The 15,433-nt window shown below is 43.1% G+C and overlaps 1 protein-coding gene across 1 annotated transcript in view; it reads left to right on the top strand.

Annotated features, from left to right (window-relative positions):
* ZNF521 (zinc finger protein 521) overlaps positions 1-14,334 on the top strand; it is a 278,899-nt gene extending 264,565 nt beyond the window's left edge. Inside the window, exon 8 of the mRNA XM_042910390.1 lies at positions 13,508-14,334. Coding sequence (XP_042766324.1) covers positions 13,508-13,537 — 30 coding nt within the window. The 3' untranslated portion in view covers positions 13,538-14,334. The remainder of the gene's footprint in view (positions 1-13,507) is intronic.
* Positions 14,335-15,433: the final 1,099 nt, after the last annotated feature.

Below are 15,433 nucleotides of genomic sequence, written 5' to 3'. Positions count from 1 at the left end.
ATTAACGTCAGTATTTGTTTATCCTAGGGATGAACTGAATCACATGACACTGCATTGTTGTTGTTTTTTGGTTTTGGGGCTTTTTTGGTTTTGGCGATCACCAGTGTTCACATCCATGGTGTCCATCTGTCCGCTGCTCAGCCGGCATGAGTATCCAATAACAAGAGCAAGACCCCACCGCCCAGTTCTGAAAGGTAGCTGGAATAAACGTCTTCTGTTATGCACCTTTGGAGAGATTCACCTTCAGGGATTTACCCTGAGGTCATTACCTCTTCTCCATCCATGGGTTATCATTTTCAAGAGGTTCGAATGCTTGCTCTATTCTCATTGTCACAGAATCTCAGCCCAAATTTGGATGTGGGTATTGAGAAACACCGAACAGGAGGGGGGCCCTTTATTACTGGGATCTCTCAAGATCTCAGAGCATAATACAGCTTGTATGTGACACGCACTGTCTCAGAGGGTTGGAGTTTTTCAACAGGCTTCTAGCTTTGTCTTTGCATTGCATCCCCCCCCAAAAAATAAATAAATGAAATGATTTGGAGAAATATGCTGACAGCACGAAATGATGTGTGTTCTGACACAAACTGCATCGTAGCTTAGAAATCTAGCCTGAAGTTATTTTACTGTAGCATGTCTTTGATTCTTTGATTCCAGGGAGAAACAGAATTTTCCTTGAAAGCGTGTGTTTTAGGATGTGACAATAACTTTTCTCCAGTGCTGGGCATGGGTTGGGCAGATTGTTTCTACTTAGCCCTTATTACTGCTTTCTTTCTTGAAGACGGAGGTTGGGGGGGGGGGGGGATTTTTTTTTACATTAGTTTTTCAACAACTTAGGAGAGTCTGAAATATATACCCTGGCGAATGGAAACTATAATAGTGTGTATTCAGAATCAGTCTCCTCTCTGCAGACCAGGAAAGGGACATTGAATAGCGCTCATTTATGTACTGCCAGACGTATTTCTGCATGTGATGTGGCTTGCCGAACCGCTTTGAATGATTTCCAGTGTTATTAGGCAGACTCAGAGGAGTAACAGGCCTCATGACAGAAGTAAAGAGCCGTGTGGCAGCAATCCTTGGTGAAGGAAAGTTGCGCGTCAAACCCGGTCATCAGCGAGAGAAGCGCCCAAACACAGACTTCATTTTAATATCCGAGTTAACAACTCTCTGGGAATATTTCTCTTCCTCTTGTCCAGCTCCTTCTGTGTTGTGGCTGGTTTGCATTTGTGTTTGAAGTGCCAGGCGGTTTAATGAAGTTATTCTTTTATAAATTTTGCAACACTGAAGCAAAGCATGAGGGCTTTAAATTAGAATAAGTGCCACTTCTGTATGGCAGGTTCCTTTGAGGACTGATTAGAATGAGGCCTCCCGTTGCCAGGCCCTTTATGCATAGCAGTGTTGCTGCATGTACTGGTTTACAGCTCACCTTTGAATTTGCATGAGTGTGCACCGCGCCTGCCGCCTGGCCCTCTGTTAGAGCTGTCTTTCTTCCAGGATCATGTTAAATACTTCACTTTAAAGAGTTATTTTTTTAATTATATTGCTTTATTGTAATGAATTAAAATTAACTTGGAGTAGCAAATTATATAAGGACGGGAGGGTTATAGATTGCTCTCACCATAGTTACAGCACATCTTTGTGCGGGGGGAACAAGAGGCTGTCCCTCTAGAAGCTCTGTGTACCCTGAGAGGGGAGGAAACTGTCCCGCAGAGACCTGGAAGCAGTTCCAGAAAAGGTGCCCAGGACGTGGGAGGAGAATGGGAGTTTAATGTGGGGGTTTCTGAAGGAAACAGAAGCTCCTCTTGGCCGGATGGAAAGCCGGGGATAGCTCCGCCATTGTAAGGCCCGAAAGATCCCGAGACAAGAGTAGATGATGGACAGGAGAAAATACGAATAAACCTGAAGACCTGACGAGGCTCAGTGAAGGATAAGAGATACACTTAAGCATTCCCAATTTCCTCTCTTCGTGCCTGCCTGTGTGAACTGGCTAATAAACGGGTGATTTCAGGGAATGAGGAGGTGGGAGGTTATTAGAGAAAGGGGACTGGAAACTTTCTACAGTACACAAAAACACACAGAGGAAAAAGGAGAGGAAAGAGCGAGCAAGAAAACAAGCACCCACCTCGAGTGTGACATTATTTCTCCTCTCTCCAAACCAGAGTTTTTGGGTTGTTTTTGTTTTACTTTAAAGTGAGGGACACCCAAATAGACTTAAATTTGTGAAATACTCGCATGTTAAAAAGACTTTCTTAGAATTTAAAACAAGGGCAGGGGCGCCTGGGTGGCTCAGTCAGTTAAGTGTCTGACTCTTGATTTCAGCTCAGGTCATGATCTCGTGGTTCATGAATTCGAGCCCCACATCAGGCTCTGTGCTGACTATGTGGAGCCTGCTTGAGATTCTCTCTCTCCTTCTCTCTCTCTGCCCTTCCCCTGCTCGTGTGCATGTGCTCTCTCTCAAAATAAATAAGTAAACTTAAAAAAAAAAAAAAAGAATTTAAAGCGAGGCTACTTTGGGCTCCTTCTAATTGCATTCTCCATGGAGGAATATATGAGCGATGAGGGACAGAAAGATCAGAGGCAAACACCAGGGATTTTACCTTGTAGAACCCATGCACGGATGTAACATCCCCGCCCCCCCCCCCCCCCCCACGGCACATGCTCACTCCAACATCCAGCTCTGGCATGGATGTGCACATGCATGCTTACACTTAGGCAGTTTAATCATGTAAATGATGCAAGTCAAATGTTGTCCTTTTATAGTTTTATCCGTTTTATGTACTAAAGCAAATGCTCTAGTAGACAAGCATCTGGTTGCTTGTGATGAGGAAAGACTTTTTGCTGTTACTCTTAATGATTTATAACGCGTTTGACTTACTCTTAATACGACTTCACCTCCTAGGGAGTGTGGCGGTGTTTTTAATAGAAGTAATACACTGCAAGGAAGTGGCATTTCTTTCGCTTTTTGGCCAAGTTCAATAAACTATTTTTCATAATTGTTGGAATTTGGTTGAAGGGAATCCTTGTCCGTATCAAGCGGAAAAGCAGAAAGAGTCCTTTCTTGCTCCCTCCTTCTCCCTACAAAGGTTACCCTTTGAATATAAATTACAAGCCTTGTGCGTCTCTCATTCTAATCAGATGACCTTTTGAATCTAGTGGACCAGAGTTTAAATCCTAAGCCTGCCAGTCAGTTTTTAAATCAATGCCCTGTTCCAGCAGCTTTCAGGTATGTAACTTTAAATTTCAATGGATTTCAAAAACACAAATGAAATAAGTGATGCGGGTAGAATCTTGCAGCTGATGGCAAAACTCGCCCAAGTTGACTGCAAGGTCTTGGGCCAAGTAACGTGACCGAGGGTAATCTCACTAACTAAGTCCTTTAAAAACAAAACCTTCCGGGATTCAAAATCTAAGAGAAAAGGGAGGAGCGGGAAACTTGTCGTGTTGGCAAGAGCACAGTTCTGAGCAATTATCAATTTAAGCTCCCATTATTTGCTGCTAATTACTACACGAGGCTGTTAAATATTTAGCAGAAGTTTGTTTAATTGCGTTTGACTGGGAAGGGGGTGCCTGAATATGGGTTGGGCAGCAAGAGTCGGTTGTGTTCATCAAGAGCCGGGTGGAAAGGAAATTTGTATTCGCCCAAGATGAACACATTACAGTGTCAGACAAGCCTTCTTTTTTTTTTCTTCCTCCCGCAGATTTATTTATCTTTAAGGTATCTAAAATTAGAGCACGGAGAAGGGCACTGTTCACCGATGTAAAATTGGAAGGAGGTCATTCTTAACCTTGTTTACAGATGTTCTAGTTTAGAAAGCGCCAGTGTGATAAATTAAACATTGCAGGGGGAAAAATTAAAGCTTAGCAACAACTGGCACATGGACACATCTGTCCGTGAAGCACTGACTTAATCCCTGAATATCTTATTAGACTGTATTGCCTATCAAAGCCTTCTGTCCCATAATACGCTGGGATCCTGCACTTGTAGAATCCGAGCAGCATCTTTTGGCTTCAGCCTCACTTTCACTTTTGCTGGTTTGTATAGTTTGATTTAAATTTTCTTTTGGCTCCTTGCATGTAAACAAGTAGTTCAACTCACTGTTCTGTTTAAAAAATAAACCTTATACTTGTAATGTATTTCCCAGCGGCTGCTGTGCTCTTTTTAGTCTAGGCTTCCAGTTAACATAGTAGATACTGTGTGCTATTGCCAGTTCCAAAATGGGAAAATGTAAGCCTGGCAGGTAGGTGAAACGGATAAGGGTCAGCTAGCAACTGAAATTTTACTATCGTTTCTAAGATTTCAATGAAAAATGAAATTATGACGATGTTAGCGTTTCCCATGTGTGACCCATGAGCAGTACTGCCCTTTTGAAACTGGTGGGCCAGAGTGGCTTGTTTTATTTCTCTGATGTTTAACTGTCCAAATTCTAGAAAATTGTTCTACATTAGCAATTTGGACATGGCATTATTTCGAAAATTAGTCCTTGCTTAGGCTTCAGAAGACTCATCCTAGACCAAGGCTAAGGTAAGTAGGTGGGTATTCTTGGGACAGTGTTAACCACCATAGGCTTTCCCAACTTGGTTTGATGTTGTGAGAAAGAGCGCCTGTAACGAAAAGAGGCTCTTTCTGAAGGGGCTCCCCACGTCTCTGCCCAGCCTGAACAATCTCCTGCCCTACAGATGACTTCCTGTCCTGAATGGTCTACACCCTCTCCCCCGATTCTCAGCCTGATTCACACTTACTCTCCCTCTGGTGCCCGTCATTCCCTTCTAACCTTCTCCTCATCACTCCAGCACCAGGCAAGTGTGACTCCTCTGAGAACTAAGTCGACTGTCTCTCACAAGAGGTGAGGTGTCCTTTCTCTGTGGCCCGTAGCATCCCATCCTCGCTGTAGCTGGTGAGTGCCGTGAGGGTGGGTGTCCGTCATCTCTGCTGCCGGCCCCGCCCAGAGATTAGAACACATCAACCAGTGCCACTCAGCAATTGCTTCACACCCAAAGCCAGCTGAGCCACCGGAGTAGCTAGAAGACCTTGGAAGCTGGCTTATACTCTCTGGGTCTTAATTTCTTTATCTATAAAATGAGATATCAGAACAGGTGCTGCTAAGACCCTCCCAGCTCTGAAATCATTTCTTTGGTTCTCTGACGTATTCATTACTTACACATATAATTGATGCCTGCTATTAAATCTAGATCAGCAAATTAAGGATGACGGCTCTTCTGTTTGTTCAAAGTAGATAGTCCAACTATTCATACCTTATATATGAATTCTAAGTTTAATATCGATCCTTTGTTAGATTGCAAATATTCCTAAAACGGCATTGATTAATTGCCACGAAAATGTACTACCTTTGTTCACTGATGGTACATGGATGTCACATTGCTGAATGAGTGGACATTTTTGGAGACACTCGATTCTTCATACAAGCAATGCCATTTATGATATATCTCAAAGGATATTACGTATCCTTTCCAAAAGTTCTCAACAATCGCCCACTCGCCCCCATTGACTATATTTGAAGATGGTATGTGATATAGCCCCATGCAGTGTATGTGTCCCTTTTGCTATCCTTTTTGTTTGTTTTTAGATTTAGCGGAGGAGATACCTCTTGGCCTGAAGGCTATGCAGCATGCTCAAGTATGGCACAGCAAACTCATTGTGTTTTCAAAACACTGTAAAACAGTGATCGTCAATTGGGGGTGATTGTTTTCCCCACCAGGGAATACGTGGCAATGTCTAGAGACAGTTATGGTTGCGACAACAGGCATGTTTTTGATAGAGGCCAGAGATGCTGCTGAACATCCCACAGTGCAGAGGACAACCCCCGCCCCACCCCCCGCCAAGCAAGGAATTGTCCAGCCCAACATGTCAATAGTGTTGGGGTTGACTGTTGAAAGGCAAGTCCCACTGGCCTTCTAGAATCTATTTAATTTGTAGGCTTCTCTCTAGAACAAAGCAATTGAGTGACACATTTTGTGTAATGACTAAGAAATGGCTTCTTGGATTGTCTTTTGGTTTCCTTTGGATGAGAGAGAAGAGCTTAATGCTGCAAATATATGGCCAAGACTTCTAAACATAAACTCATGAACATGCCAATGTCCGCATGCTTCAAGGTTATCTCAGACCATCCTTTTCTAGGCTTATTTAACATGAATGTTCAAAGAACAACAACAATAAAAATGTAATTCAGTGAAATTTACTAGAATGTGAAATCATTTCTTATGGGAGATGTGATGGAAACGTCATTGCCAGAACCACTTAAAATTAGCCTGGAGTACGAACTTTATAAAACAATTCTGTTCTAGCAAGGGGACCGACTAAATAACCTAATGGTCCTTTTCTATCGTTAAGATCTTGTATTTTTCTGGTCACTTCTGATGACACCCTTTCACATTTTGCTTTAATATGACTTGGTGTCATCCAGAAAATGCTTTGAGATGTCAGGCCAAGCCCATGTGAACTGTTAAATGTCAAAAGAAAATGCACCCGTGTCTCTGTAAGTTCATGGCGATGGTATTACCATGTGAAAAAATACAAAGGGAAATTCTGTCAGTGCAAACATGATCATAGATGCAACATTCATGGCATTAAAGAGAGGGGCAAAAGCATATGACAGTTTCTGAAATGCCATTGCTGTGTCAAAACAAAAGAGTAGGACCCCATTTTAGTAAATTCTACCAAAGTAAAAATTATGAGTCAGCTTTCCTGGCTATGAAAATGGCTATTTATGTTTTCAGAGTCCCAAAACACTTTGGGAAATATTATTTATCTTTTAAGGACTATTCATTAAAATATAACATATCTTACAAAATTGCACATACCCATGTGTATGTTCCTGCGGGTTCCCGGGTAAGGTTCGCGAAACACAATTACCCAAAATTTCTCCAGCCAGGAATTACATGGATTGTGGAGAGTGGAAACTCTGGGGTGGCAAAATGGGGTCTAATTGGTACTTCTGGATGATTTGGGTCTTCCGTGTAATTTTTAGAACATTACTAATGGTACTTCTAGCACTGTAGCAGTTTCAGTTTTAATTAATTTAAAACTCTGAGTACTTCTGTAGTTGTTTGGACTTCGAAAATGTTCATTTATTACATTCACATCCCATTAACCTTATTAAGGCGTTTAAAGGCTGCCCTTTGCCATAGTTTTTCTCTAGCGTGTGGGGGGAAATAAACCCCAGTATCCCGTCGTCATGAGGTGCCTACACTTTTAAAACTATTTCGCTAGCAAAAGAAGTTGGGGGTGAAAAAGAGAGAGGGTGGAAATGTAAAAATCTTGATTAGAAAGTATAATTTAATAGAACATGTATTGAACCAAATGTATTGATTAATGTAGAAGATATAGTACTTGTATTGATTCAAACCAGAGATTTAGTACTAAAAGCTCTGAGCCAAAAAGCTGTTGCAGATTGCTACAAAAGTCAGTTTAATGCTGTCCTTGAGAATGCCTTCACAAAGAAATTCTTCTAATGTTTGAGGACTAGGTGGAATGCGGTATATGTCAGTTTGATCCCGGAGGGTTTTATTTTGTACTCTAATAGCTGTTACGAGCCTACATTATATCCAAGGAGTAATTTTCCTTAGGGGTGCCCGGCTCGCTTTGTGTCAATATTCTAGCATTTTAAGTCACGTACAGTATATGCTTCTGGGAACAGGGAAGGAGCCAGCCAGACTCATAATGGTCTGCATTCATTAATAAAGGCAGAAGCTTCTGTCCCTCCATTGCCCACTACAGGGATGCCTCTTTGGCCTTCAGGGACCCGTACAGACACATTTAAAGAAAGCTTTATTTTGAGTGGGCAGGAGATGAAATGTAGGACTTGCAGGCATTTCCTAAGTCAGCTATATGCCCGAGCACAGGGGTGACCTTAATGGGTCAAAGAAGAATGCAGGTCAAAAGACTTATTATCCAGCCTGTTGGAAACCAATTGCTTTTGTTTAAAAAAAATAAAATAAAAAATAAAAAAAAGCAGTAGGGCTTAAAGGTGGACGGTAATGTAGAATTCTGCGTGCAGCCCGTAACTGTATGTGTGCTGAAATATGCCTCTGGAAAAATACGAGCATACAGATTATCCATAGTGTTTACAGATAAAGGTCCAACCCTAGTGATAAAAGGAAGGCTAATATAATTAGTTAATCAGTGATGATTGATTACGGATGTTTGCATTCTTCAACTAAAGAAAAAACAACACGCCGCCATGGTGCTGTCACCATCTGTTGAAAGAAACAGCCACACTTAATCTTTATATTTCTTTTATTTCTTCCCGCCTTGCATTGTTACAGAGCCACAATTGCCTCCTATTTCATCTGGTTGGAAAACATCTCATTTAAATTGAATACAACTGCCGTTTAAATTCAGGATCCTGATGGCATGGTGAATTAGTGGAAAGCTTGTTATTTCTATTTTTTTTTTCTTTCCTTTTTAAAGTAGCATGCTGGCTCTTTTTCTTACTTTTAAAAGCTTGTCAGAATTTGTTTGAGACAAAGGGCTATAAATAGGCAAGTCATGGTAAAAATGATTAACATATTTGAATCAACAGATCTCACAAAACTTCCATTCAAACGCAGTTTTTATTTTTATTACCATCACTACTTAACATTTTACTGATGGCAACAAGAGAGTTACAGAGCCAGACGAGACGTGACCTCTGCCAAAATTTTGGACAAGTGAGGGCAATCTGTGGCCACAACTTTTGGGGGTGGGCACTCAGACTCTCCTCCCTGGGAAGGTAGATTCCCCCTGGGCTTTCCTCCAAAGCTTAACTTCATCCTTGTTGTTGGTGTGAATATTCAGATTCACCTCAAGATCGCAGGAAAATGGGGTAACTTGGCCAAGGTGAACAGTTTCAGGAGATCACGGGGTTTTATTTTTTATTTAAAAATATTTTGCTTGGATTGCATTTTAAATAGGATTAAGCCGTTTGACCAGTAAATGTGGTCAGCTCTCAGAAAGGAGGAGGCTGAATTAATCATTTGTTAGCGTGCCAAAGCCCAAGATGAGAATTCCAGTCTTGTAAAATGAAAGGCATCTCATATTTTAAAAGAGATGCATGCATGGTGCTAGTAGGGAATTTTGAAGGTCCTTGTCTGGTTTTTAGCTTTCCAAGTTTAATTTCACATTTATAGGGGGGAAAAACCACACTCCTCCCAAATGGGGCCCTTTACCGTAAGGAGAGTGGGTTTTTGAAACCTGGCTATTAAGGTATCATACCTAGATGGATCTTCTTTTAAGCTTTAAGGTGTGCTGTGGATTTGGTTTTTGTTTTTGTTTTTTGGGGTTTTTTTTCCTTAACACAAACCCCCCTCGTGTAAAACAACTGTTCATAACTGGGATTAATGGTTTGCAATTTTCAGTTACTTAGACATGGGGTCTCCAAGAGATGGCTTTTTGCAGAGTAGAATATGGCTCTCGGTGGGATTTCAGAAGTTTTCTTCTCTTCCTACTTCCTTTTCTGTCGTCACCCCCTCACACGCCCCTGTCGCTTTGCGCTGGTGTTCTCCTCGATTATGTAAAACGCTTTCCCTTCATCGGAACAGATCTTTTTCCCCATAAACTGTCATTGCATTAAAGTACTTTGGGGACCGTGAATTGCTGTGTAAAAGCAGTGATACGACCCACTGCTTTGTTCGAGTGTAGTGTTTCCTCTGGACCCAAAGAGCGCGAAACTCTCAGGTGGAAGAAGGCTGCTTGCTGACAGCCTCCTTGCTGGGCATCCACGGTTGTACCGTGGCGACTCGGGACCAGTGTCCTGGACGGAGCCAGAGCAAGGGGGAGCTGGGCCAGTGGCCCACCATCTCTTCCTGCTTAGTGCCTCTCTTGCCCACTGTTCATCTTTCCCACTTGTTCCCGGTTCTCCCTTTCTAAAGAAACCGTGTCAATGATCTTAAAAAAAATTCAGGGCGCCTGGGTGGCTCAGGCAGTTGAGCATCCAACTCTTGATAACGGCTCAGGTCATGATCTATCTCACTGTTCCGTGGGTTCGAGCCCTGCGTCACGCTCAGCGTGGAGCCTGCTGGGCATTCTGTCTCTCTCCCTCTCTCTCTGCCCCTCCCCACTCACACTGTCTCTGTCTCTCTCAAGATAAATAAATAAAGTTAAAAAACACTTGTTAATAAATAAATAAAAAGAAGGCTCCCATGAAGCAACTTCTTGTTTCTCTTAACACAGGATCTTCAGTGAAGTCTGGAGACTCACACTCTGAACCTTTTTCCTCCAGTCCTTAAAGTCAGCCCAACCTATGCAGTTCAGACACCCATTCCTTCCTTCAGAAAATGAAATTGGGGGGCGCCTGGGTGGCTCAGTCGGTTAAGCGTCCAACTTCGGCTCAGGTCACGATCTCGCGGTCCGTGAGTTCGAGCCCCGCGTCGGGCTCTGTGCTGACTGCTCAGAGCCTGGAGCCTGTTTCAGATTCTGTGTCTCCCTCTCTCTCTGACCCTCCCCCGTTCATGCTCTGTCTCTCTCTGTCTCAAAAATAAATAAACGTTAAAAAAAAATTAAAAAAAAAAAAGAAAATGAAATTGGGCCATTTCTATCTTCAGTGACTCAGAATAAAGCGTAGGGGTGAGGGGACAGACACGGCCCAGGGTTCCTTGAAGGTGGTGCGGGAAAGCCTTTGAGGACTGGGTTTCTTTTGCTTTCAGTGCAAATATGCCTTACCCAAGACTGCCTACCAGAATTCCCGCTTCCCATCCTGACAGTCACTACTAGGGGTGGACACGGGACTCAGGGAGCCTGTCTTAACTTCACCCTCAGTTGAGTGGGAGCAAAAAAAAAAAAGAAAAGAAAGGAAAAAAATGACAATAACTAATGTCAATCATATGCAGGCATCTCTACACCAAGAGAACTTACTGCCTTTACCGTGTCCCGTGCCAGATTTCCCAGTTACACATTATTTGTATTAGGGCTCTTTATTTTTGTGTAAGCTTGAATTGCCCAAGCCGTAATCTTGTCTTTCTCTCAAATGATCTATCTTTTTCTCTGGTCATATGAAAAGCATAAATCCTTTATAGTAGCAACTTCAGTCTGTTGTAATAAGTAATTCACATGTATTTGTTCATTTCTCTGCACCTCTGAAGAGGCTTCTATGGCTTTGGTTTAGGATGAAAGCATCTGAGACACAACTATTGCCAACTGTTACAGCCAATTCATGTTAGGTTTTCGTCTTGCAGTATCTGAATAGAGGCGCGTACCGAAACACTGGAGCGATTGCAATATATCTTCCTTTATTAACCTCCAGAATCCTATCAAATATGGAATGTCTCTTGTAAGCACTTAAACATTTAAAACTAATGTTATTAAATTTGTTTGTTTAACTTTGGTTTAAAAAAATCCATTGCCCATCGGTGTCCTATCATTTAGGTAACTTTTGTCATAAACGAAAAACCCGATCAGACTTGACCCTTTGAGACAACAAAAGGCTCAGACAGGGTATTTTGAACATATGAACTCTTGTATTGTTTATAAACTCTGATCATCACTGTGTTCATTTTTAAGGAAATAGGAAAGTTTTTTAGTCTCCTCGGTATTTTGATTACTCTTTCTGTCTACCTATTGGTGAAAAATAATTTTCAGAAGTATTTAGAATCAATACAAAGAAAAAAAGGCTTGGCATAAAAATCATCTGTTCCTGTATGCACTGTTAGGCTAGTGCTACTAAGTAGGAAAAAAGATTCAGGCTTATCTTCCACTGCATTAATAACAATAGGTATGCTTTCAATAAGGGAGAGTGAAATAAGGTTCCTCATCTTACTGGTTGCCAGGCTTCAAAAATGCACTAAGTTTGAAATGGAGAAGGGGAAGCCTGGTGCTCTGGGCCCCCACCGGGCAAGCGTCTGGTCATTCAGTAGTATTCACAGAGCAGGCAATTTGCTAATCATGGAGGATAAAGAGATAGCAAAGATCTGTAAGGCTTAAAAACTCTGCTTTAAAAACTTCCATAGCACCTGTTCACCTCCACGACCCAGCCTGAACTCCTTAGCAAGGTGCAGAAGGCGCTCCGTAACCAGGCCCCAAGCTACCGTCCAACTTCCCTTCTCATCAGTACTCTTGGTTCAGGACACTGTAGGAGACTCCATCCAATCTGAACGAGTTACAGGTCCACGAACATACCTTGTGTATTCTCGCTTCATTGCCTTCAGTTATGGGAGCCTGGTGGCCCAGAGTGCCCTCCGTATATCCCCAATGTCCTTTCATGTTTCCAGCATCAACTCAAATGTCACGTTACACACGTTACTCCAAAGGCTAAGCAATATTAGGTGTGATCATGGCATTTCTGTGTTCATTTCCGATACAGTTCTTCCATATTGCTCTGCCATCTTGTGCCCGTGCGACTTTCTTCTTTAGACTGTGAGCACTTGGAAGGCACGAAGGCAGGGACCATCCCATTCCCTTCAGTAGCCCTTGGCTAGCTAGTCATTCACTTGGCCGCATCTTTACGATGACTGCAATGCTGTGGGCTGCGCCAGGTGGTGATACAAGTGTTCAACAGAAGTTTGTGAAGGAATGAATGAATGAATACCAGAATTTCTGACATAGGGAGAGAGCCAAGCCTACAAATAACCAAAGACAAGACCTCAGATATGTACTCTATGAGCGCTGCAAATGCAGGAGGAGAGCAGAGGAGGGAGAAATTGGTTTTAGATGAGAGGAGCATGGAACTGGTTGTATCTCGAGCTAGACGTCAAGGTTCTGAGCAGAAGAGATGCGTCAGGGGAGGGTGTGTAAGCTCAGAGATGGGACATCACAGCTCAGGGACAGTGCAGAGGAGGAAAGGTGGAAATCAGGCCCTCTGCAGACTTATGCTCCGAATGAATGTCCCTGGTCTGGGGCTATCCCCCAGTGGAGGAGGAGGTTGTTCACTCAGAAAGGGAACGCACCGTGTGGATGGAGAGGAGACAACCAAAGTACAGCAAAGGCTGCTTCCGCGGGGGTTGGAGGTGGGTGCAGCTGTTATGATGTGCTCCTGAGCCATGTTGTGACAGCCCCAAGCCCACCCCCCAGGAGAGGAGCTGGGGAAGCTTCCTGCCCCCTCTGTGTGTTGTTGGCCAGGCAGCCCTTGCCTGTACAGGCCATATTCAGGGACAGATAGAGCCTCTGCTGTCAAGACGTTCCCACCTGAGAGCGATGAGAACAAAAGCATCTGTAATGGAAACAATGCACAGATAAATAAAACTGTGAAAACAGTGCTATCCTGGTCTTTGAAAAGCAGGTCTTGTTTTGGTAGGAAGGGACAGCAGGTGGGAGGGTCTTCTGGGAAGGCCTGGCAGAGGCAGAGAAGAGGAAAGGCATGGGCCAACCATCTCACCTCCCACAGGCCGCTGGCCCTGCCTCTCCCCGCCATGGTACTCACTGGGGGCAGCGAGGGGTCAGGGCCCCGGCAAGCACCTATCCAGCAGCGTGCAGAAACACAGTTCACGTCATTCTCAATCCACCAGCATGTATGGCTACTTGGTCTGATGACAATAAGATCGCTTAAGTGTTTTCTTCCCTTTTTCTTTTTCTTTACAGAATCATACGATGACCCAACACAGCAGTTAGTGCAAGTTCCGTCTCTCAAGGAGAATTACTTTTGTGGCACAAAAAGGGAACATGTTTTACTCTTTGCACGAAACTTTCATTGTTAATGTATAATATTCAGAAACATTGTATTGTACCATAAAACTTGTATTATCAAACTGTTGGATGTTCATGTGTTTGAACTTTTGAGCACCGGATAGACTCCTTGTATATAAAGTGTTGCACATGTATTATGTCGTCTGATACTAAAATGGTCTTATAAAGACAAGTGGACTTGGGCCCTGTTCAGGCAGGATTTAAAAAAAAAAAATGTGAGCAAAACGGCTTAAGAGAAAGTATTTTCGAGGAAGACAGATTAAAACAACTTACAAATGAGACTATGTTTGGACTTCCTTTTATTTACACTTAAGCCTAGAATTTCTCTTTTGGTATATCAACGGTTAAATCCAAGACTATTTTTTATTGCTGAAGATTCTTGCAAACCACGAAGAGATGTTCTCACAAAACAGAACCCCACAGCTGGATAAGGCCCGTATATATATTTGTAAGCCTTGCAATGTGACAGGTAGCATCACTATATATGCAATAGTTGTTATGTAGACTGTCAAAGATTTTTTTTTTTCCTGGATACATTTGAAGCTTTGAGTGTTCAAGGTTTTCCTTAATGATTTCACACAGCCAAATTCTTGAATCAGTTGAACTAACCTGTATGTTACTGTTATTAATGTTTACTCTGCGGTCTGAACCTGGAGATTACTGGAATTGTTTTCCAAGAGGAAATAAATTCAGTTTACCATTAGGTATGAGTGTATTTGTGTGTTTTCTTTTTCCAGTTACTCTACCATTAAAAAAATCTAATCGCCTGCACCCTTGGAGGTGAAATCTGCTCTTGAACATATCACAGGATAACCTCGATCATATTTAACCTTTTCACACTGGGCCAAATGCAGCCGCGAGGAGATTCATCATACTGCATCGGGAAAGAATCAGACCCAATATACTCCTCCTCCCTCAGATACTACCAGGTCACATTGTACTGGAGGATTCTGACATCACAGATGGATGTGATGGCTGTTTTCTGCATAATTTGCAGCCCAATTCATGTCATGCTGTGCAAATCTGAACTCGAAGTAGATGGCTGCAATTTGAAAGGCAGTTTGGCTTATGTGTACTTAAGAAGCAGCTTTGTTCATTCAGAAGACAAAGCACAGAGCAGGGAGCCAGGCGGCTGTTGGTTCGAGCTCTGGCACTGACTCCCCGTGTGGCCTTCTCCAAATCGCTCTGCCTTCTGGCCTTGGCTCCCCTGGCCAGGGGAAGTAACACAGCCTGCTCATCGGCCTTGACACAGGCATGGGGTGCCTCTGGAAGAGAGCTGGCCTCACAGCCTGCAACAAAATGGGGAATGAGCAGCAGCTCCAATGTCAGAGCCTTTTTGTTTGGGGAAAGGAGAGCATGGCCATGTGTGAGTTGAGCCCTGATACATGTTGAGTCAAAATTGGTAAGTATACACCTGATATTGATGGGCAACTTTCAACCACAGCGTGCTTCAGATATTTCACTTACTACGACTCTTTTCACCTCTTTGAAACTCTGAGGACCTCAAGCAGACCTTTAAACCTTAAACAAGAGAGAATCCTCAACAGTACTTTTTTGATGGGGAGACTGACGCATGGCCCGATTTACTCTATTCTGTCAGCGAGGGCCCCCATGCATGAAACCCAGACTGCTCACCCCACCATTCTCAAACCGTAGCCTGCGTCAGGATCATCTGGAGGGCTTGTTACATCACAGGGCGCCCACCTGATGCCCAGAATTGCTGATTTAGTAGGCCTGAGGTGGAGCTCCAAATTGTGCAATTCCAGGAGGTTCCCAGGTGATGCTTCTGCTCCAGGTGTGGGGGCCCCACTTTGAGAACCA

The sequence above is a fragment of the Panthera leo genome, chromosome D3, assembly GCF_018350215.1.
Source record: "Panthera leo isolate Ple1 chromosome D3, P.leo_Ple1_pat1.1, whole genome shotgun sequence".
NCBI lineage: Eukaryota > Metazoa > Chordata > Mammalia > Carnivora > Felidae > Panthera > Panthera leo.
This window is presented reverse-complemented; position numbering and strand designations above follow the sequence as displayed.